The following is a 23,014-nucleotide window of genomic DNA, read 5'->3' as shown; positions in this document are numbered from 1 at the left end:
GGTGATGTATTGTGTGCTATGTCTTAGCACCATTTGCTGCCCATTTGCTGATGTCTGTGCTAAATCCATGAAAAGCCTGTCCCTTTTGATTACTGCTTTTAAAATAGTTTTTAAAAGCAATGATTATTTCACAGATTGTCAACAAATGGCCAGCAGATGGTACTATGAAAAGCATGTGGTCCTTTGACATGTGGATGCCCTGGAAATCTCTCTCTGCAATTTGTGTTTGTGTTAGAATAAATTCCTGTCTTGAGATCTCCAAGAACAACAACAAAAATGCATCAACCTTATTAGTAAAAGAAACAGAAATTGCATCAACAATCTAAATTAAACTATGCAACTATCAAAAAGCTATTTATGAAATCAAAAGTTGCTTTAAAAGCCAGTGTGAGAAGATTAATGTGATCCTTCAAGGGCTGGAATGACAATTATTCCAGCCAACCTCACAATGTTTAGCTACTAACTCTGTACAGAACAGGTACAAACTTAAATGCTAGGTCTTGACAACACATATTCTAGGTTATCTGAAGGTCAGGAGCCTGATTTGTACAGTCTTGCTTTTGATCTTAAAAATTGTGTGGCTTATTTACTCTTTGTACTCCAGTACTCAAATGGCTACACATGCAAGCACAGACTGCAACCTACCCAAGATGTGCTGAGTGATAAAGAAAATTAAATCTTCTCTGAAGGTTTTATTTTAAATTTCAAATGTACAAATTATTAATTTCAAAATTATGGTGTTTTATTTCCTTGGCAGGAGGGAATAATAGTAAGTTTTAGAGGATCTGAAATAGATTACTGACATCAGGCCCTTTACATTTTGCAGTTGCTGGAAAGATAGTAGCTCTCCCTCATGTTTCCCACTGTGAAATGGGCTGTTAACAGGAAGGAGATACTTATAAACTTGAAGTGTTGTGGTTGAACCTCAGAATATTTTCTTGTCCGATTCCCATTTTGCAATTTATTCTTTTTGATTGCAAAGGCTGGAAGGTTGTTCTGAACTACCTTTCAAATAGGCTCAAAGTTAGTTCTTTATATCTCCACCCTCACTGGAGAATTGTTCCATTAGCTGGGCATTATTAAAGCTATTAATTAGTGTTTCTAAACTAGAAGGCTATTTATATGACTGGAGGCAGGGCAGGTGGGCAGGGGGAAGGCTGTGCAAAACTTACTCCCCCCCCCCCCCCCCGCAATGATCACAGAACATTGTTGGGAAACATGAACCACACTCCCACAGTGTGGATCTCTGGAGGCCTGGACAATCTGTCCCAGCCTCCATGTATCCCACAATGCTCCATGTGATCCGTGTGATGCAATGGGGTATTCCTCTGTGCAACGGGCACTCTAGGCACCTGTATCTCTGTCCATTCAGGCTGCAAGGAGCCCAAGTGATCACACAACTTCAGAACTGGGGTTAAGGGTGTGCTCGCACCCTTAACTTTGGTAAAAGGCTGGGGTTAAAAACTGAGAGTGGGTAGCGCTGGGAGTAGTGTGGATCCCAGCACTGCACACAAGCAGACTAACCCAGAATGGGCTGCCCTAACCTGGGTTAGGCTGCTCATGAGAACAGCCCTTAGGTCTATCAAAACACAGTTAAGTTATGTGGCAATTAAAGAAGATTGCAATACTACAGCTGTATGTTAAACTTAGCTGTATTGCATGTCTATTTTGAAAAGAGGAAGAAAACATGGTCCACAGGATTTATAATAACATAGAAAATACAGGAAACATAATGTAGTATTAGCTGTACTGCTGTATATTGATCTGCCCAGAAAGCACGTTGCCAAAACATTATATATCAACTTGTATACCAAAATCAGGAAAATTACATATTACCACATTGCAATCAATCAATGAATAGGTCAGTCCTTTATTATGGTCATCAACTAACAGAGCACAACAACCATTAAGTAAAATAAAATGATTGGTTTACAAGCCATTAAATTGAAACAATTACTAAGACAAATTAACAAAGTGTTGAATAATGTTACAAACTATAAAATAAAAATTTGCAGTGTTTGAAGAAATTAAATCATTCTGGTCTGACAGTAGGTATTGAAGGTATCTGCCTGGAATTTTTACTAAAAATGTGTTGATAAAATGAGTTCATATAGTCATATAAAAGAGGCAGTACAGGAGAACATGAGTGGTTGATTCAATAGCATCTGTACCACAAAGGCAAAGCCGAACTACATACAGGATTTTCTTATAGTTTCCTTCTAATAGAGCTGCAGGAAGGGCATTAAAATGGGCAAGGGTCAAAGCTCTTCTAAATTTTGACACCGTTATCCGATTCAAATAGCTCGCTGGCCTTAAAATAGGAAATTGGTTGCTCAGGAATACATCTCTTGGAAGGCAAGCTTAATCTGATTGACCTTCGATATCCATCACCTGTTGTCTACGTGCTCTCTCAGCCTGCTCAAAACACATCTTTATAATAACTTCCTGTGAGAAACCATAATATAATTTCTGTCAAAGCGATCTTTTTAACTTCAAATCAAAATGATCAATCCTACAGGAAATGACTTGATTTGAATCCTTCAGATCCAAAGAACCAACCCTATAGGAAAGAAAGACAACCTTAGCCAGTAAACAAAAATGCATAACCATAATTCTGCCCTCACCTTAATAACAGCAGTTTCTTGGTGGAAAACCACTTTAGGTATACAGCGTGCAACTTGGAAGATATTTCTTTAACAATTTGATTATAAAGCCTCCAATGGGGCAAAATTATCATAAGGCCCAAGCTGAGCTCCATACAAGAGCTGTGCATGAGATTTTGCTAAGTATAGCTTTACTGCTGCTTGAACAGCATCTCTGGAGTAATAACAAGATTTTGTAGCTGAAGCAGATTTCTGCATGTTCTGGGATACATAATCCAAATGAGCACTCCGCCTACCAGAAGTTAGGGATGTGCAGAGGGGAAACGCGGTGGGGGGAAACATGGTGTGTGTTTGTGTGTGTGTGTGTGTGTGTGTAACAGCACCCTCCCTGCTCTTTATAGGTACCCTCCCCGCCATAGAACCAGCCGAACCACTGGACCTTCAGACCAGTTCAGAGGTCCATAAAAAGGCCTCCAAACCGGTTTGTGCACATTCCTACCAGAAGCTTGAAAGACTAAGCCCAAGTATTTGAATTTTTACCTGTTAGATCTCAATGGTACAACTGTATGTTAAACTTAACTGTATTTGCTATGCCTTTTTTGGAAAGAGGAAGAAAACATGATCCACATGACTCATAATGACACAGAAAACAAAAACATAAAGTAGTATGAACTGCTGAATATTGATCTGTCCAGATAGCACATTGCCAGAACATGATATATCAACATATACCAAAATCAGGAAAATTACATATTAGCACACTGCAAAAAAGAAAACTAAAAACCCTGGGAACTGCTAAATATGGTCTGCATCCAGCCCAGGGGTAAAGCAAAGTTGGCCATGGAACAAAATATATAATTTTGTTTTCCCTGCCCACCTTCTTCTTCGGAGAGGTGCTATGGGGAAGATAAAGTGTAAGTTGTCACTCAGACAGCAGGTCCTTCTCCCTCAGGACATTTGTTGTCCCTTCCTCACCTTGTTCAGTTTTAGCCACACCTCTGATCCAGCCCCTAGGAACATCTTGTTTCCACTTCACAGTCACTGTAGCAGCTCAAGCTTCATCTAACTGCAACAGGCATTTCTCAGCAGTAGAAGATTCTCTCTGGCTCCCAGCTATGACCCTCCAGCACAATGCAGCAGCTGGGCTGTCTCACATAAGAAAATGAATCAGCCTCTGCATCGGCCCATCTAGTTCTGCATCCTGTTTCCCACAGTTTCCAGCCGGATGCCTCCAGAAAGCTAGGGGTGTGCACAAACCAGTTTGGTTTGGTTCAAACTTCAACTGAACCAGGTCTGGTGCAGTTTTATGGTCACTGGAGCCCGAATAGGTTTGTGCCTGGCTTGGGTGGGGGGAGATTTTTTTTTAATAGTGGACTTACTGCCATTGCGGGGCCTTAGGGGCTGCTGCCATGGGTGTGTGTGTGTTGTCCTCCCCTCAGTCTCAAATGGCCTGTTTCTGGCCTCTCTGCGCTGGCGGTGGCCATTTTGGAGGCCACCACTGATGCTGAGAGGCCTGGAGGGCTGAAAAAGGCCCAAAGGGCTGAAAACGGCCCAAAATGGGCCATTTGAGACCAGGGGGAGGTCTCATTTGAGACCAGTGGGGACCACAGGAGAACCCTTTCCCTTGGCTGCGGCAGCACCCCCTGAGGCCCCACAATAGCGGTTAGTCTGCCTTTTTGATTTTTTTAAAAAACAAACCAGCTCCACACCGGCCAAGGGGCTGTGGCTCGAGCCAAACCAGGCAAAGTCTGACTCGAGGGTGAGCCCGAGGCATGGACGGGCAACAGCCCTCACCTACTGCAGCTTCCCCCAAACTAGTATTAAGAGGCATACTGCTCCTGAACATGGAGGTTCCATCATGACTAATAGCCACTGATAAATGTATAAATCTGTCTAATCTCCTTTGAAAGCCTCTTAGCCTAATGGCCATTACTATCTTTTGTGACAGTGAAATACCAATAAAATGTCGCATAGATTGTGGCAGCAGTGGAGCAAGCAGTCTATGCTGCATACTGATGGCGAGAATTTCCAGCCCTACCAGTGTGTTTGTGTGTGAGATTCTAGTTGCTGGATTCAGAAGTCCACATCATGGCGGCTACCAATTGTATAGAGCAGGGCTGCTCAACTTTGGCTCTCTGGCTGATGTTGGCCTACAACTCCCATAATCCCCGGCTACTGTGGTTGAGGATTATGGAAGTTGTGGTTCAAAAACAGCTGGGGGGGGGGCAAAGTTGAGCAGGCTTGGTATAGAGCAATCAGACACAGCTCTGCAACCCTGCTGACTCTCATCATTTATGCTGTATATTAAATGCACCATTGTGCTCTCTTTCTAGAAGGCACAGAAGTGCCCAAAACAGACAGTACATGTACTCTTCCTGAAGACATGGAGATTTAAAACAAGTTTATGCATAATACCAGTGGAATATTATTGCATCGTTTGTAGAAACTTTCATTATTCACTTGTATTTGGAGAAATGCAGAACTATTGATTAATCTATTCCATCACAATAATTTAAATTATTAATTAATATTAAAAATTATTAATTTCATGGGTCTAAATAACATTAATCTGCTTTAGTGCATCAAACAGAAGATGGTGCAAGCAAAGACATTATGAGCTTTGGCCACAATTGAAGATGATGAACTGATTTTTGTGGTCAAAGCTCTGTTCTTTCCTTAGAGGAGTGTCTACTTGCACCATCTTCTTTTTGATGCACTATAGCAGGTTAATGTTATTTAGGCCTATGAAATTAATATCGTTCAGTCCTAACCTTTATTGGATGAATTATTATGTATTCCTATACAAATGTTTATTTGTGGACTATTTTATTAAAAAGATAACGAGAAGGTCTGAGGAGCTGTACGAAGGCTTTGTTCCAAACGTCAGGGATATGAAAAGAGGCATCATAAAGCGGCACTTCTCTCTTGACAGAACTCCTTTAATTTCAGTTTCTCCTATAAAGCGCCTGCTCTCTATTTTGAATGTAAATTATCTGACCAATGTTCTGTTTGACTTTTTAAAGTGCTTTGGAGCTCATTATCTTACCAGATCTCAAGACAAAGATGATCCATTCCTTTGCAGAAATAGTTTCAAAATTATCTAATTTCAGAATTAAATTGATTCTGCATTCCATGTACAGCCGCTGGCATTCATATTCCAACTTTGTTATCTCTTAGCTAAATTTAGGTGCAGGTGAGCCACAATGGTAAATTAAATAGGAGTACTGTTTATTCAGATTACTAAGGGGGAAATATGTATTTCACAACCCTTTCTTCTCTGAGAAATATATTATTTTTTCTCCTGAGAGCATTAATGTGGTTTCCTCTGTAAATTATTTCTGAACTCTATTAGTGTTAAGAGTTAAAATATCCTAAAACTTATCAAAATTAAATGAAACCTTAACGTGACCTGGCAAAGACAAAAATTTAGTAGAGCTGATCAATTGATATTTCAAGGAAACTTTTACATTGAGTGACGTGACCTATAATATTTTTTAGAGTGAATGTACATAAATATCACACAGTGATGTCCTCCTGAGACTATTCCATTTTAGACTGCAAGTGTGGATGTGCATTTTGTTTTTTTAAAAAAACTTCTCTCCTCTGGGGCAGGGGAAATATCTCCAAACATAGAAAACATCAGGGAGGATAGGCTACAAGAATTATCACTGGTGATGTATTAGTTTTCTACATATAGATTTTTGTTTGTACCCTAGGGAATATTCAGAAAAGTTACTCTACAATCTGTACAGCCCAGGAAAGACTCTACCACTCAGTCTGTGAGTCGGTAGTGTGGCCTACTGGCTCATAGGCTTGAAGGAAGTGGGCAGGCCAGTGATACAGTGGAAGCAGTTCCTTGTAGTCACTGAATCTCCACCACCACACAGAGGAGGAAAGAGGCCTCCACTTCTTGCTCACTGCACTTAGAAATGGAAAGTGAATTCACACGCACACACCAAAATTTGTAGCCTATGAATCAGTGTATCTGAAAACCATGAACAAATCAGATATGAAAGCTGTATGCATAAGGTACTGTTTTGGAGGCAAGCAATGAGGTGCGGATTGGATGGCTTAAATTCAGTTGAAGAGAAATCCAGGAGCACCCCTAGAATTGCCAGCTAAGTTAAGAAGGCGGGGAGGGGGAGAGAACCCTTTCAGGTCATCTCTGCTGTAATTTCGTATCACTTCATACTAGGTTTTGTGTTTGTGCATTATACAAATTCCAAAGAAGAAAGTACCTGACTGCATCACAGATCAGATATGAAGTGTGCCCATTGTGTGTGGTTTTTATCAACGAATTGTGTATTTTCTATGGGACATGTATAGATCATACACTGGATTTTGTATTTTATGCTTGGACTAGTAATTTGAAGCCCGTTATAATAATGGGCGCTAGCCCATGTATTTTCCCGACCGGCCACGTGCCCTCCCAGCTGCTTTTTCATCCAACACCCCCCCCCCACGTTTAAGGGCCAAATCGGCCCATGCACTTACCTCCGCCTGCCGCAGCGGAGAGAAAAGGGGCCTGACGGGGCCAGAGCGCCGCTGCCTTGCCTGTACTCCGGCCGCGGCGGCCGCCGCCATCGGAATCAGCCCATTCACTTACCCCTGCCCGCCGCAGAGCAGAGAAAAGGGGCCTGACGGGGCCAGAGCACCGCCGCCTTGCCCGTACTTCCGCGGCAGCGGCCGCCGCCATGGGGGCCAGTTGGCCCGCCGCTGCCTCACCCGCACTCATTGTCACCGTGGCGGCCGCCGCCGCCATCGGGGCCAGTCGCCCCACCGCGGCCACCGCCACCTCTGGCCAAGGCCACGGCTCCACCGCCGCCTCGCCAGCACTCTGCTCCCATTGGCGGCGGCCGCTTCTCCTAGGCCGTCACTTCTCGTGCTCCAACATGGCTGGATGGAATGACGATGATCTGGGTCAAAAGCATGGATGATTGTGCTGCTCCATCTTCAGAAAGTTTCACTATATAGTTTGTGAATGTCTGTTTGGTCTAGTTTAATATCAGTGCTTCTGGACTGTAAAAAGAAAGAATATGATCCAATGTTGACGTTTACTGAACTACTCTATCTCTTAATTGCTGGTTTAAACAAAGATATGTATGTCTAGATTATTTGAACAGTTCTGTTACCCAAGTGGAGACCTGGCATTATCAAAGCCTCCTACAAAGATACTGCAGATTTCTTTGGTTCAACTATTTTAAAAAGAGATGGCTTTGAATATAGCTCGTCCTAGGAATCCAGCCTTTGAAAATAAGGGCTAGAGTCAGATGAACCACAACCATAAGAGGGATTTTGAACTGCTAAGTGATAATTTAATTCCCATATTAAGGTATACTGAAGACCAATTCATTTACAAGGGAGCTCTCATTTGATTTAGGATTTTATTAATCACTGCATCTGTAACTTAAATAAAAATCCAAAGCAACATGTACCCTCTTTCTGATAAGAATAGAGTGGATCTTTTTTCAGTGTAACTAAGGCATAGCATGCTGGTTTCTTTTTTACAAATATTCTTTAAGACCACTGAATCATTTTAAACACATTAGCAGACACCCCTCTGTGGTCTCTGTGGAGTATTTCTGAAGGTGGATGTGGCTTTATCCTTTTGGATGCCCATAGCTTTTCATTTAGTTTTACTTCTAAAAATATATATTAGCACACTGTTTCTGACTTCAGAACAAATTCCCTACTGGACACATGCATTTGTAGAGATCATCAAAAATTGTTTTCTACCCGGGTTTGGGGGCTGTATGTACTCCCAGTTTTCGGTTGTGTGGAAGCAAGGTAGGAAGAAAATCTGGGTAGCTTTTCCTCCCACCTTGCTTCCACACAATCACTTCTGCCCAGGTTAAAAAAAGAAAAAAAAATCTTTCTTCCACACAACTGGAAATTGGGAGTACACACAGCTCCCAAACCTGGGTAGAACAGATTTTGATTGGGTGAATAACCTTGTAATCTGTTTACATTGTGTTACCTTGTCAAGAACCTTTTGCAAATGTTCTTCATGTTACGTTAGAATCAGAAATTCTGTTCCCTTCAGCAACAGACATACAGTGAGGCTGTTCTCACAAGCAGGCTAGGGCAGCCTAGCTCAGTCTAGGCTGCTTGTGTCGAGTGCTAGGATCTGCCCAGATCCCAGCGCTCCTGCCCAGCCTAACACCATTCTTGAGCCCGGGCTCTTAGCCAAGGTTAAGGGAGCAAGTGCTCCCTTAACCTGACTGCTGGGATCGTGTGTCTCCTTGCAGCCTAAGGCTTCTAGAACAGGGATTCTCAACGCTGGGTCCCCAGATGTTGTCGGACTTCAGCTCCCATAAACCCCAGCCTCAATGGCCTTTGGCTGGGGATTATGAGATTTGAAGTCCAGCAACATCTGTGGCCCCAACGTTGAGAATCCCTGTCCTAGAGTACCAACCTGATGCTTGTGGAACAATACACCATGCTCATGGAACCATGCTTAATACAGTGTCAATACACTCATGCAATGGTGCATTGTGGGATATCCAGTGGCTGGTATGCATCGTCCTGGCCTCCAGAGCTTGTGGTACAGTGCAGATTGTCTGGGAGTGCAGTCCGCACTCCCAGCAGAACTTTTGAGATTGTCTGGGGGAAGGTGAATTTGAGCAGCTTTGCCCACCCTGTCACGTGAATGACCCCAGTATGTGTCTGTTTTTAAATAAATAATGTCTTTATGCCATCTTTAAGGCAACGATAATATTTACCATAACAAGCCCTGTTGCCATTTAAAAAGAAAAGAAAATGAATAATAGCCTACAGGGCAATTCTTCTTAGGATGGTTAGCTGATAAAATGTTACTTCTAAGGTTAATTATTCAGAAATGTGAGCCAGTCTTTGTGAGACAGTTTTCTATGTACAGAGTCCATGCTTTGCTGAACAGGGTTTAAGTGGACATATTATCTCAGATATAGAGCCTTTTGGAAACAAGATTTGTTCTGAGGTATAAGCTTTCTTTAAACCCTCCCAGTGTTGGGTTTGAAGATGTGGATAGGAGGGAGTTGGGTGTTGCTGAGCAGCCACAAATGTCACCAGAATGACTAGTGGCCATACCCTCTGCATCTACATGTTCACTATTGCACAGTGAGGATCCTTCGTGTGATTTGGAACTGAGGAATTCTCCCACATTCAGTGCCATTCTTTGCAGACAAGCATCGAACACCTAGGGGTTTGGGAGGGTCAGTGGGTGTGTTAGGAAAGGAGTATGCCTAGCTGGTGAAGTTCTCTTACCTCCTCCATGCATTCAGTGATCATAGGGAAAATGACTTTTGAAGAAGACTTGGGTGAAGGATAAATATTAAAACAGTACATATACCTATAGAAGAAATGGTTTGTGTGAGACTTGCTTCCCCCCTTCATGTGTGAAGAGCGCAAAAAGCTTGTATTCTATGTCACGAGGGGACATGGGAGTCCACATTGCTTTCACCTTTATGTGCTGAGTTCCCTGCTGAATCCCCTTTTGCTGGTAAAACTCTGAACTTTGCAATCAGTAAAACCTGAAAATGCAGCTGGAGAGAGGGCGGGGGGAGGCCAAAATGAAGGGAATATATTACTTGGCCATAATTCAGTGGATCTGGGACCAAGGCTAAGCAATTGTGAAAAACAAATGTGTTACAACAGATAACAAGTACATTCTTATTTTAAAAGGAATGACTAGGTAATCAGTAAAGTAGTAATTCTGCACTGAAGTATCAGCAGAGGGAGTTTGTGGTTTTTAAATGGGTAATTAATCCCCTTTCATTTAAAAATGTGTCTTTTTTCTTCAGCTGAATGTGGAGCAAGTGTCTCTGGACATGAAGGAACACTGCTGTCTCCCAATTTTCCATCTAATTATGACAACAACCATGAATGCATCTATAAAATTGAAACGGAACCTGGGAAAGGGATCCATCTGAGAGCCAGAACCTTTCAGCTCCATGAAGGAGATACTGTTAAGGTAAATGTTTCTTTTTTAAAAAAACAACACTCAATCCTGTGTCACATAATAATTATTTTATCTGTAGTACTTGTAAACGAGGTATGTGTCAGGACTCAAAATCACAGTAAGTCCAGAACTGGCAGATGGGTGACAAGTAGTAGTTCAGCCTGTGGCCCATCAACCAACTCAGGTCAAAGGTAGGGACTTCTAGGTGACTGCTTTTGGTGGCTACAAACTATTTGTCTTGATCGCCTTGAGCTTTTGTCTCGCCAAACTGTCAAATTCCAGAAGCTTGTTCTGCTAGTGTGTAGTCTCCCTGCACACACTAAGTGTCCCAGTCAGGGGTGCAGTGAGCTTCCCTGGGCACTGGGGACGAAGAGCAGGAAGGGGATCCTATTGCGCGTGCAAAGCGCACGTGCACCCCAGTGCACCAAGCCATGCCCCCTGTGTCTGACATCAGACACAAGGGGCTGGGGCAACCTACCTACCCCCCACATCCATGTTGTCCCCCTTAGTATTTTTTTTTTAAAGATACCTTGCCCTGCAACTGGAGGGCTGCTCCACTGCCACCTCTGCCCCACTGCTGCCCAGTGCCCTGCCAATATTTCTTATCCTCACTGCTGGGGGGTGGGGAATAAGCCGAGTGCAGCAGGCCACCTCCCATGGCGGTGGCAGGTTCTGCATTTGGTGGGCCTCTCCTGTGCGCCTGCACAGTTTGAGGATGGGCCCGTGATATGACAGGCATGCGACCTCTATACCCAAACTGTGCAGGTGCACAGGAGAGGCCCACCAGCTCTGTGACATCACAGGCAAGCAACGTCCATACTCAAACTGTACAGGCATGCAGGAGAGGCCCACCAGCTGGAGCTCCCACTACCACTGCCACCACAGGGGGTGGCCTGCTCTACTCAGCTCACCCCCTCCCGGCAGCAAAGATGAGAAATATTGGTGGGGCGGTGGCACAGAAGCGGTGGCAGCAGCGTTCTCCCCCCACCAGTAGGTAGGTGGTCTCTGCCTGTGGGCCCCCTGATCCTCCAGGCCCAGGGACATTTGCCCCCACTTGTCCAATGGACACTACGCGTATGTCCCAGTAAGCCTGCAGCAGATTTCCACCATAGTTGGAATTTTGCACTTTGCCTTGCTATTGGTCTGCTCCTCTCTAGGTTATTAGCTTGTCAGCAATGGTAAAATATGTCGCAGCACACCTGCCTAGGAAGTGGAGCTAACTGGTATTCTAAGGTGGCCAGATGGAACAGAGGACAAGGCTCTTCTACCTTTACTAGATGTACAGAAGAGGGATTTCCAGCAGGTTTTGCTTTTCTTTTTCCCGAATGACAAGCTGCACCTACTGAAATTCTGAAAACAGCATAACTATTAAAGATGCAGGAGCCTTGTCTTCTTCTCCATCTGACCACCCTATTGCTGCCTGTTAGAATCCTCTTAACAAGTGGGAGAATTGTGCCCAATGCCATTCAGTGCAGCCAGTTTAAAGTGAGCAGGAATGCATCTTTAAAACATATGTTGATTCTAGTGGCCGCTCTGCAAACCGCACTGCTCTTTGACTAATGACTATCATTTATTGTAAACCACCCAGAGACATACGTTTTGTGCAGTATACAAATAGGTCAAATAAATAAATAAATGTTTGTCATAATATAAAGAAACTAGTATTTTTCAGCCCATTATAATAACGGGCGCTAGATTTCCCCCTCTTTTTTCCTTCTTCCTCGGCCCCCCCCCACCTGATTAAGGGCCAAATAGGCCCAAACAATTGCCGCCGCGGCCGCTGCTAACGATGCCCGCCCTCCCTCCCTCCCTGCTGCCCAAATCCTCCTCTCCCCTGTCTTAGGCCTGCATCATTCGTGCGATCAAGGACCATCATCTGAGAAGGAGAGAGGAGCTCGCAAACAGAGCTCCTCTCTCAGCAAAGCCTCTGCCCGAACTGGTGCTTTGTTTTAAAGCAGACATGGAATGAGACAGGAAAGTAAGTTCTGTCTGGCAGCAGGGCTGTAAAGATTATAGTAAAGTGGTGCTCAGTGTCTGACCACAGAACAAAAACCTCAAGGAGAGAGAATGGCATCCTTTAGAAGCCCACACACGGTATTTGGATCCTACACAACAGCCCAGCAGAAAATAGTGAGGGAGCTGAACAAAAGGCAAGACAAATGGCTGTCTGGCCCTTTTTAAAAAAGAAAAGAAGCTGGGGTATGTGCTGGAAAATGTACATTGTAGTGTAAGGTTTTATCAGGGGAAAATGGTTATGTTAAGGTGTTATTTGGTCAAGGCATATAAGTGCATGGGAATAATATGTTAGGTGCAGGTGGACCTCGTCGGCAGCTGAGGTTCCGTTTCCGTCAATTTTTTTGGATAACAAAACCGCAGATAACGAGACATTGAGTCAATGGCAATTGCGGGGGGATTAGGTTTCTGGAGGCTAAAAATGGTGGAAATAAGAAAAATAAAGTGCCATACCGTGCTCTACAGGTCTCCAGCTGTCCACTGATGCCCCCTACCAATCTTGGTGATTTTCCGCAAAAAAAGTGGTTATTTCCCGCCCAAGAAAGAGTCACAAAATGGTTCTGCTCAGCAAAATGGTGGCTGGAAATGGCCTCTGAGGTCATTTCCGGGCACCTAGGAACCACAGATACAGGGATTTAAACCCTTTTTCAACCCACACATACCGAGGTCCAGTACACATGTCCTGACCACAGATATGTAAAGCTGTGGGTACCAGTGCCCTGGATGATGAGGTCCACTTGTATCTGTTTCTATAATCCAGCAGAGTTGTTTAGAATAAAAATCAAAGGCTGGAAGTTAAAACTGGACCAATTAAAATAAGAAGTAGTCAGACTTCAGGTCAAGTTACAAAGATATTTGCTTTAGAAGCCTTAGTCACAGTGAACCTTTCTATGTCAAGGCCTCCCCAAATGTCACGAAGGGGAAACCTCATAGTGGGGAGGCACTATGTAGTTTGCAACTAGTGCTTTGGGGACAGGGAGCTTTAATCCATTGCCTCAAGTGTAGTCCCAGCCTGGGTTGCCTCATCGCTATTTTCCCAAGGAAAGAAGCTCCCATTGGTAATTGCCAAACCGAGGGGCCCATCTGAGCCTTTTTAATGTCCAAAGTTATCAGGACAGGAACCCTCCAGGACTGATTTACATCATTCTCTCTCTTAAAATAAATGAAAGCCGATCTAAACAACATGGAGGCTATGATTACGCACAGCAGAAACCAGGCTGAGGGAGCATTGTTTCTGCTGCACGTGTGAACTGGCAGAAGCTGTGATGTGCCCATCACCTGTGATGTGCCCATGGTGGCTAGCCCTCTTAGGTAGCTTGCCGCTTAATCCTGGTTTTGGGCATGAACACCCCCCCACCAAAAAAACAGGTTACAGGATCATGTGTCTGCTGCAGCTACTCGGAGTCGCAGTGGGCACAGTCCGGGAGGGGGGCAGGGGGGAGGGGAGATCCCAGAAATGCACCACAAACTCCCCTTTGCCTGACCCCAGGAGCAGTCGAGCGAGTGGCTGGAGAGCTAGAGGGAAGTCGCCGCTCGTCTGTGCTGCCGATCCAAGCAAGAGCGTCATAAACCTGTATAGGTATATTAAGTATTCAAAAATCACATGTTTTAATTAGAGCTATGCTCTAATTAATTTAATTAGGACTCCATTTCTTTTTGAGGTGGAACAACAGAGGAGCACTTCTTACACTTTGGAATGGCTTTAAAAAAGAAAAAAAGATTAGCAATCTCTGTTTACCAAATACTAATTATACAAAGCATCCTATGCTTCTGAAATTTCCTTCATGTTGTGAGTACAGAAAGATGTGTACTATTTTGAAAATCTTCCATCAGGGATGTTATGTTTATGAGAATAGACTTGAATGACATTGCTCCAAATTATGTGGCATAAAGCACCAGGAAGTTGATCAGCTATTTGATGATCACTATGGTAAATAGATACTTCCCCGCAATGTTAAACCAGGAAAGATACTGTAGTACATGAAGTGAGGAAAATGTTATCAGGGGTTCCTTATAATATTCATTGACATAGATTAATTTTCTCACTGGCCTATGGAAGATGCATTTCACCACAGGTAGTGTAATCTATGGAATTCTAAGAGTGCCATGTATTCCTTGTAATATCTGCCTCTTCCACTGGATAGACATATTTGTCCACTGTCAAGTCTCTGCAGGCCCCTATCAGTGATACAGTTCTGGTTTCAGGCTTTTTCCTCCAGGAGTGGGGCAGAAGGGCTGTTAGATGGACTCAGTGGACTGGAGCTGCCAACCCACAGAAGGAGTCCTTCCATTCATCTGCAGGGTCTTTTGGGACATATGATCCACATTCCACATTCTCCTTCTAGAGCAGAGGTTCTCAAATTTGGGTCATCAGATGTTGTGGTCTACAATTCCCATCACCCCCAGCCATAGTGACTGGAGGGTTTTAACATATGTACAGTAGAATACTTTCATTCTCTACCTGCATTTGAAGGGACCTGTACCCAGATTCACTTTTGAAATGGTCACCTGTACAGTCAATCATTCACACAAAAACATGTACAGACATATATATGCATGTATAATATAATGCCTGTAAGTGGTGCAGTTGACTTACAAGCAGAAGGTTGCTGGATTTAATCCTCACTGGTACTATATCAGGCAGCAGTGATATAGGGAGATGCTGAAAGGCATCATCTCACACTGCGTGGGAGGAGGCAATGGTAAAACCCTCCTGTATTCTACCAAAGAAAACTACAGGGCTCTGTGGGCACCAGGAATTGAAATCTTCTTGATGGCACACTTTGCCTAAAGGACTATTGTTTGTATTAAAATAATGAAACTGCAGAGTCCTTTGCACCCTTTGCTTTGTGGCGAAACAAAAAAGTCTTATTATGCTTCAGCTTCGCTGAACTGGGATTAATATGTATTGTACTCATTTACAATGTGGTTAACAGCAAGACAAGAGTTTCACTGATTTCAGTCAGATGCAGTTCAACCATTTGTATTGCTGCAACTGAAGCAGTTCCTTCGAATTTCGTAGCCTAGAGCAATTAAAGTTCGAATACATTATTTTATTAGAAATGGGAGCTTGTTTTACTGACCTTCAGTGGTTTGTGTAGAAAGTTCGGAAAGGAGAGCCGGTACATTAGGGGTGATACCTTTGGGAATGTTTACATGGTTGAAAACAGCCAGGGCAATGTGAAGCAAGTTCTTTTATTCTGATTCTTTGTTCCAAGAACTGTTCAAAAATACATACTTTCTCTGTGACCCGAGTCATTTTAAAAACGTGTCAAAAATCAACAATATTAAAAGTGAATTCAAGTTCTCCAGTGCAATATTGTGCAATAAAGATGAACTGGTGTGCCCTTTCTTTGAAAACAGGAGCTCACCTCCCTCTGAAGTGGTATCAAATGGTATATTTCTTTTTATTAAAAATGATTTGAAGACAAAAATCACCTCAGGCTTGAAATCTGAAATAAAAGGTGACAGACTAGCCTTCCTGCCTCAATCCTGCTTTTTAATACATTTAGTCAGAAGGGAACAGAGTGGTAGAGGTTATTTTTCTCTCTCCTTCATCCCTGTTTTCAGAAGAGGCACCTTGACTGAAATGTCACAAACCTTTTCAGCCTTTATTAAATGGATTATAAAGAAGGAGAAAAGCTGAGATGATAAAAAGTCGAGTAATGGAGTCAAGAATAAATATTAATTTGTATTCTGTTATGAACTTCACAAAACTTCTAAAAAAAGCCTTCAGAAAACTATTGTAGCATTATCTTCAGATGAACTGCATATAGGTTTGCCACATGTCCAGGATTGGCCTGGACATTCTAGGAATTGGATGCCCTGGCCAGGTTGGAGAAGTGTCATCCTGGATACCAAATGTTCAGGAACTGGAGTGGAAATATTGCTTTAATGATTTTTACCCATTTTTCTGATACTTATCTGCAGGCATTGTAGCTCCATGGTGTCAATGCTTAAAAGTCCCATATTCTTACACTTCTTTTCTGGCACCAGTGCTGTTGACTGGTTAGGTTGGCTCTCTGCATATGGCACAGTAAACCCCTCCCCTCTTTTCTGGATCATCTCTAGAATCAGTGAGTGGTAGTGCTTCTCTGGGTTTAGCTGTGAAGTACAGTATATGGACAGTGGCTATAGGGGAAAATGTGTGAGACAGCTGCCAAGCTCCATTGTTGGGCATTATTTCCAATCCCAGTGAAAAAGTAGGATTTTAAAATTAACCCTTCCATTTTTACAGTTGTGCCTCTGAATTATCTCTGACTAATGAGGCAATCCCAGCAGCATAGCTAAGCTATTCAATGTGTGTGAGGATTCTTCTCTATATTCTAAATATAAGCTTGATGATTTGAAAACTAGGATTTGAAAACTAGTGAAAGAGGAAGGAATTATCTCTTAGCTAGGAGTATGTTTGAAATAGTTTTAATCTGATTCATTTCAATGTACAAACCAAAGCAAATATTGTTTTTATTTTTAACAGGTATATGATGGGAAAGACAGCTCATCACGTCTCTTGGGGACCTTTACAAAAAATGAAATGCTAGGACTCATTCTCAATAGTACCTCTAACCACTTCTGGATAGAATTTAATACCAATGGATCAGATACAGGCCAAGGATTTCAGCTCACATATACAAGTAAGTAGTGGTTTTTAGGAACGAAAGACCAAAAGTAAGCATGTTACTTTGTTGGCTTGATTTAAACACAGAATGCTAAGGATTAGTTCTTACTACCTACTGTGTTTATGAGATTGCATTTTAATTCCTTTCACTGCTTGAAAGGAGGAAAATTTGGGCATACTGCTTAAAAGCAGTATTTTCAACTTCAGCACATTATTTTGTGAACACAGCAGTAGGGATAAATAAAGAAGTCACTGTGGTAAATAATAGTCCCAGGTTGAATGTATCAGTGGCTTCTCATAGCTAAATTTTATACAATTGGATGTTCCAGTGATGACTGGAACAGTGTTATAGTGTTCTGACTGTTATTGTGTTCAGCTAGAGCAAACATCTTTTGCTGGTTTGGCCATTGCATTAGTGGAACACTCAGGATTTGCTAGTTTGAGCAGACAAGTGTAGGAAGGCAGACAGATCAAGATTCAAAGAGATATTTCTTTCTCTCTTTGAGGATGAATGCTATGGTGAGGGAATTAAAATAAAGAGCCAAACCTGCCACTTAAAAAAAAAAAAAGAGGTCTTTGCCCTATTTGGATCTGAATACTAACATTTACAGATAGAGGTCACTTTTCACATTTGATGTTGTTGCCTGACAGCATTGCAAGTTTGGCTAGCCAGAACTGAAGGCCCTAAGCCAGTTCACAACTCATCTCCACCACTGGTCAAGGAACATTTTACTTATTCATATTTCTTGATGCTGCAGACTGTGTATCAGAGTTAACCGCCAATACATACAGAGGCTATAGGATCCGGGTTTATAGATAAAGTATGATGGATGAGAATGGAGGTCTGTAAACATGCCCCTACCTTAGTGTGGGATGTCTCTAGTCCACTAGCTTCTACATCTTATGAATACGGCATCCTTTCCTAAGGAGCACATGGGCCCACCAGGGGCTACACACTTAGCAGAGCTTCATTTATCAAGAGGAATTGGTTTTGCTTAGGAAACCTCAGGTGCCGCTTCAGATTCAAAAACTTTCTGCCATTACAGAAAATTGAGCTTATCTTCAGTGGCACATGTAAACTTATAGATTGTTGTTGACAATACTTTTTATTTAGAATTCAACCTCTTCCTTCATCTGTTCACTTTTTTTAAAAAACAGTCCCGGGGAGGGGGAATGGGGTAGAGGCTGGGTCTATGCTTTTAGAGTGCTAAATGGCCATGATGCCTAAGTGTAAGAAACAGTGAAGCTTTTTCCTGTACTTGGGATTTATGGGTATGTCCTTCTCAATTCCTGGTCTAATGGAGAAGGAGCTACTAGCAGGGTCTGTTCTTGTTCAGAGCAATATATTGCAAGACATTCAGCACTTTCCAGGATAGCAGTCACACCAGTATATAGCTGAATAACAAACTGTGCACATAATCGCATCTCAGAGCATGCAGTGGGCCTGCCTCTGCAGGTCTGTCAGTTTCCTTACACACACATTTTTGCACAACGGAGCCAGTGGGCACTTCTCATGGAGTGGAGGAGAGTAGTCTGGGAGAAGAGATGCACTCCATGAGAAGTGCCCACTGGCTCTGTTGTGCACAAATGCATGCATACGGAAAGTGACAGACCTGCAGAGGCAGGCCCACTGCATGCTCAGAGGTGAGATTATGTGCACAGTTTGTTATTCAGTTATAAACTGGTGTTATTGCTATCCTGGAAAGTGCTGAATGTCTTGCAATATATTGCTCTGAATAAGAACTACAGGCCAGGGGCATAGCAAGGTTGGAGTGGGCCCAGAGACAAGATTTTAAAATGCCCCCCCTCACTGAAGCTCAGCTCATAAAGTAAAGAAATCTTAAATGAGGCTGAAGGAAGCCCGGGCAGGTGCGTGGCTGGGGGAGTCAGTCATGTGACTTGCCTCTGCCCCCCCCTGGCAGTGGGCCCCCAGACAACTGTCTCCCCTTGCCCTATTATAGTTACACCCCTGCTACAGGCCTCTTGCACAATTGCATGTTGCACACTAACATTATACTCAATATAAATAGTGTGTGATGTGTGATTACTCAAGAGGTCAGTAGTATTGGTACTGTCCTCTTCTGAAGCACCATTGCTGCATGTGCTAGAGCCATGCAGTGGCCCAGGACATTCTGCAATGTCTGCATTACCCTGTGGGACAGATGAGTCAATCTGATTGCTGTAATGTGTTCACTGTCTTCGCGGCTTCTCCGAATAGAATATAATTAAGGCAAAGATTGCAACCTAGTACAAAGCATTGTTCCTGAGGTTTAAAATGTGGTTTGATGGAGGACAGTGTGGAAGATGCCCGTCCCAGTGTGCTGAATGTTCTAGTTATCAACATAAAGCTGTTAAGGAGCAGTGAAAAATGTTTCATTTAATGTCATGTAAGATAATTTATAAGGGAAAATTCTTAGCAAGTGTTTTCCTCTTCCCTCAAAGACAGCATAATCCTGAGAACATCTGAATTTCAGGGGGGGTGGGAACAATTGGTTGCATCAAGCTTAAGATTGAAGTACTTTTTCATTTGCCTTCAGAAGAATTACCATAGTGATGTAACCTCAGGCATCATAGTGAGTCAATGTCTGGTAAAATTATGATGCTTGATAGTGGTGTCAGAGGTGGGGGCAGGGTAGGTAGAAAAGACTGGAAGCTGAATTCTTCCCAAAGGGATGACCATCCATGTGGCAGTGGCTAACACAATTTAGTGACACATACCGCCCTCATTTTGACAGTGATACAGACAAATTGTTCACCCTTCAAAACTTCCCACTTCTGAAACCAGGGCATTTTGATCTATATGACCAAATAACAACTTTCTGGGTGGGATATAAGTGTGTTAGCCATTTCGGCTTACACTTTGACTGAACTAACAGGATGCCTTTTTTTAAAAAAAGCTGTGCAATCATCATCATGGTTTGTTTGTTTTTTAATGAGCATACAGGCAATGCAAGTGTTTTTCCATGGATTCTGTAGGTGGAAAACAAGAGCTACAAGTGGTTCATTCTACTTGTAGAGCCTCTCAGTACGAAATTCATTTGAATTCTTTTATTAAAACTTGAGATATTCATATTCAGTTCGCCTATTCTTGATTTATTGTTTTATTTTTGCATTATTTTTCAAGGCAGAAATACAGAGGCAAAGAACTTACTTTTTGCAGATTGATACATTACAAGTTAAAGAACAGTGTGCAAGTTTTAAAAGGAAACATGGTTAAGTTAAAAACAAAAAAAAGTGCTGTGTTTTGACCATTATTTATTTGGATCAAAACAAGTAAGCTTGTGTTCCTTCTGTGATTGCAGCTTTAAAAAAAATATTTTCCTGGATATTTTCCCCCAATTATATCTTGCCTTGCCGTGACACCTGTAGTTGCCACGGAGAGAAGATGATATAGCCTCAGGCATTCCCACAGTTGGGCCTGTCTTTAAAGTTTTCAAACCAGCAAGAAGACTTTGTCATTTCAGAGTTAGGTGCTAATATTCTCTGCTGCCTGGCTGGTTACCCTTAACCTTAGAGGTGACATTCAGAATTACATGAGAATTACATGCCAGGTGGCAGGCAGTTAGAAACACAGCTACAGAATATGGGAGGGGTAAAAGGAACAAATGTAAACAGTAATACTGCACATTATATGTAAGGTGAGTGGCATCGTCTGAGAGGTTATGTACTATGAAATTAGTAAACCCATTGCTGGCTATGATTTATATATACCAAAGTTTCTTAATCTTGGGCCTCCAGATGTTGTTGGACTACAACTCCCATCATCCCCAGACATGGCTTTTGTGGCTGAGGATGATGCGAGTTGTAGTCCAAAAACATCTGGGAGCCCGAGGTTAAGAAACCCTGATATACATTGTATTTTCATAGGAAAGATGATATATGACCCAATGCTTTCCAACCTTTTAGTATGCCACTGCAGGAACGTCAACAGGTACAGGGAAGAAAAATGAATAAAGCCAGTTCCCATTGGTCATGGGACTATAAATATGATAATTCTAAATTGTGCTAAGCACTTTGGTACATAGGTAGTTGGAGTGCACCACTTCTTAATTAGCCCTTAATGCCTTGTTATTACCTCGACAGTGGTTACTCTCTTTCTCTTTGTCTATGCCAAAATAGCACCTACCACAAGTTTGGGGGAGGGGGAGATTCATACAGATGTTTAGAACCTTGCCCCTGGACCTTGAAGAATCCTGGCAATTGCAGGAGCAGTCAGCTAATGAAAAGACCTCAGCTTCTGGGAGCCTGGCAGTTAAGTGGTTAACTGGCTAACCCAAGGGTGAGGACCAGATTGTAGACTACAGGCTGATCTCCAATCTCCCATGATTGAGCAAGGTGATTGAGAGAGCTAACCAGCTCCAGGTGGTTTTGGAGGAAACAGATTATCTAGACCCATTTCAAATTGGCTTTAGAACTGGATATGGGGTTGAGTCTGTCTTGGTCAGCCTGATGGATGACCTTTACCGAGGAATCGACAGAAGGAGTGTGACTCTTTTGGTTCTTTTGGATCTCTCAGCGGCGTTCGATACAATTGACCATGGTATCCTTCTGGATCGCCTGGGGGAATTGGGGATAGGAGGTACTGCTTTGCAGTGGTTCCGCTCCTGTCTGTCAGGCAGATTCCAGATGGTGGAGCTTGGTGACTGTTTCTCTTTAAAATGAGAGCTATTATATTGAGTCCCTCAGGGCTCAATTCTGTCACCAATGCTTTTTAATATTTACATCAAACCACTGGTTGAGGTCATCAGGAGATTTGGTGCAGGGTGTTATCAGTATGCTGATGACACCCAAATTTATTTCTCATCATCATCATCATCATCATCAGGAAATAGCATTCACTCCCTAAATGCCTGCCTACAGGCAGTAATGGGCTGGATGGGGGATAACAAATTGAAGCTGAATCCAAGAAAGACAGAGGTGCTCATTGTGGGGGATTGGAATTTAAGGGATGAGTTAGATCTTCCTGTGCTGGATGGGGTTACACTCTCCCAGAAGGAACAGATACGTAGCTTCAGAGTGCTCTTGGATCCAGGCCTCATCTTGGTATCTCAGGTGGAAGCTATGGCCAGGAGCTCTTTCAATCAACTTTGGCTGATTTGACAGCTGTGTCCATTCCGTGAAGAGAACTATCTCAAAACAGTGGTGCATCAGCTGGTAACCTCCAGGCTCGACTACTGCAATGCACTCTACGTGGGGCTGCCTTTGTACGTAGTTCAGAAACTTCAGTTAGTTCAAAATGCAGCAGCCAGATTGGTCTCTGGGGTAGCCCAGAGAGAACATATTATGCCTGTCTTAAAACAGGTGCACTGGCTGCCGATATGTTTCTGGGCGAAATACAAAGTGCTGGTTATTACCTTTAAAGCTCTGAACAGCTTGGGTCCGGGTTACCTTAGAGAGCGCCTTCTTCAGTACGATCCCCATCGCTCATTGAGGTCATCTGGAGAGGTCCATCTCCAGTTACCACCAGTATGTCTGGTGGCAACTCAGGACCGGGCCTTTTCTGTAGCTGCTCCTGGTCTATGGAATGTACTCCAGGCAGATATCCGCAGTTTAGGCTCACTGTCAGCCTTTAAGAGAGCCCTAAAAACTTATTTGTTTGGCTTGGCCTTCCAAGGCTTGTAAAGTGGTGTTGTTTTTAAAAAGTATTTTAATTGGTTTTAAATGGTTTTAATTGTTTTTGAATTGTTTTAATATTGTTTTTAGCATTGTTTTTGAATTGTGGGTTTTATGTCTTTTTAAAAAGTTGTTGCACACTGCCCAGAGCCTCTGGATGGGGCAGTTTATAAATGAAATAAATAAATAAATGGATTGTAGACTTCACTTCTTCCCTGTTGCTTGACT

The 23,014-nt window shown here is 42.8% G+C and overlaps 1 protein-coding gene and 1 long non-coding RNA gene across 10 annotated transcripts in view; one reads left to right on the top strand and one right to left on the bottom strand.

Annotated features, from left to right (window-relative positions):
* Window positions 1-23,014, top strand: part of CSMD1 (CUB and Sushi multiple domains 1) — a 1,678,033-nt gene that overhangs the window by 1,339,142 nt on the left and 315,877 nt on the right. For all 9 annotated transcript variants that reach the window (XM_053286225.1, XM_053286224.1, XM_053286226.1 and 6 more), the window contains 2 exons: window positions 10,385-10,554; window positions 17,033-17,189. In XM_053286225.1, the coding sequence (XP_053142200.1) occupies window positions 10,385-10,554; window positions 17,033-17,189 (327 nt within the window). The remainder of the gene's footprint in view (window positions 1-10,384; window positions 10,555-17,032; window positions 17,190-23,014) is intronic.
* On the bottom strand, window positions 1,851-4,735 carry LOC128340722 (uncharacterized). The gene is made up of 2 exons (XR_008313921.1): window positions 4,642-4,735; window positions 1,851-2,560 (listed from the first exon to the last, which is right to left on the bottom strand). It is a non-coding gene; the product is annotated as an uncharacterized LOC128340722 (long non-coding RNA).

The sequence above is a fragment of the Hemicordylus capensis genome, chromosome 1, assembly GCF_027244095.1.
Source record: "Hemicordylus capensis ecotype Gifberg chromosome 1, rHemCap1.1.pri, whole genome shotgun sequence".
NCBI classification, from domain to species: domain Eukaryota; kingdom Metazoa; phylum Chordata; class Lepidosauria; order Squamata; family Cordylidae; genus Hemicordylus; species Hemicordylus capensis.
Note: the sequence above shows the minus strand (reverse complement) of the source record. Positions and strands in the feature narration are given on the sequence as shown.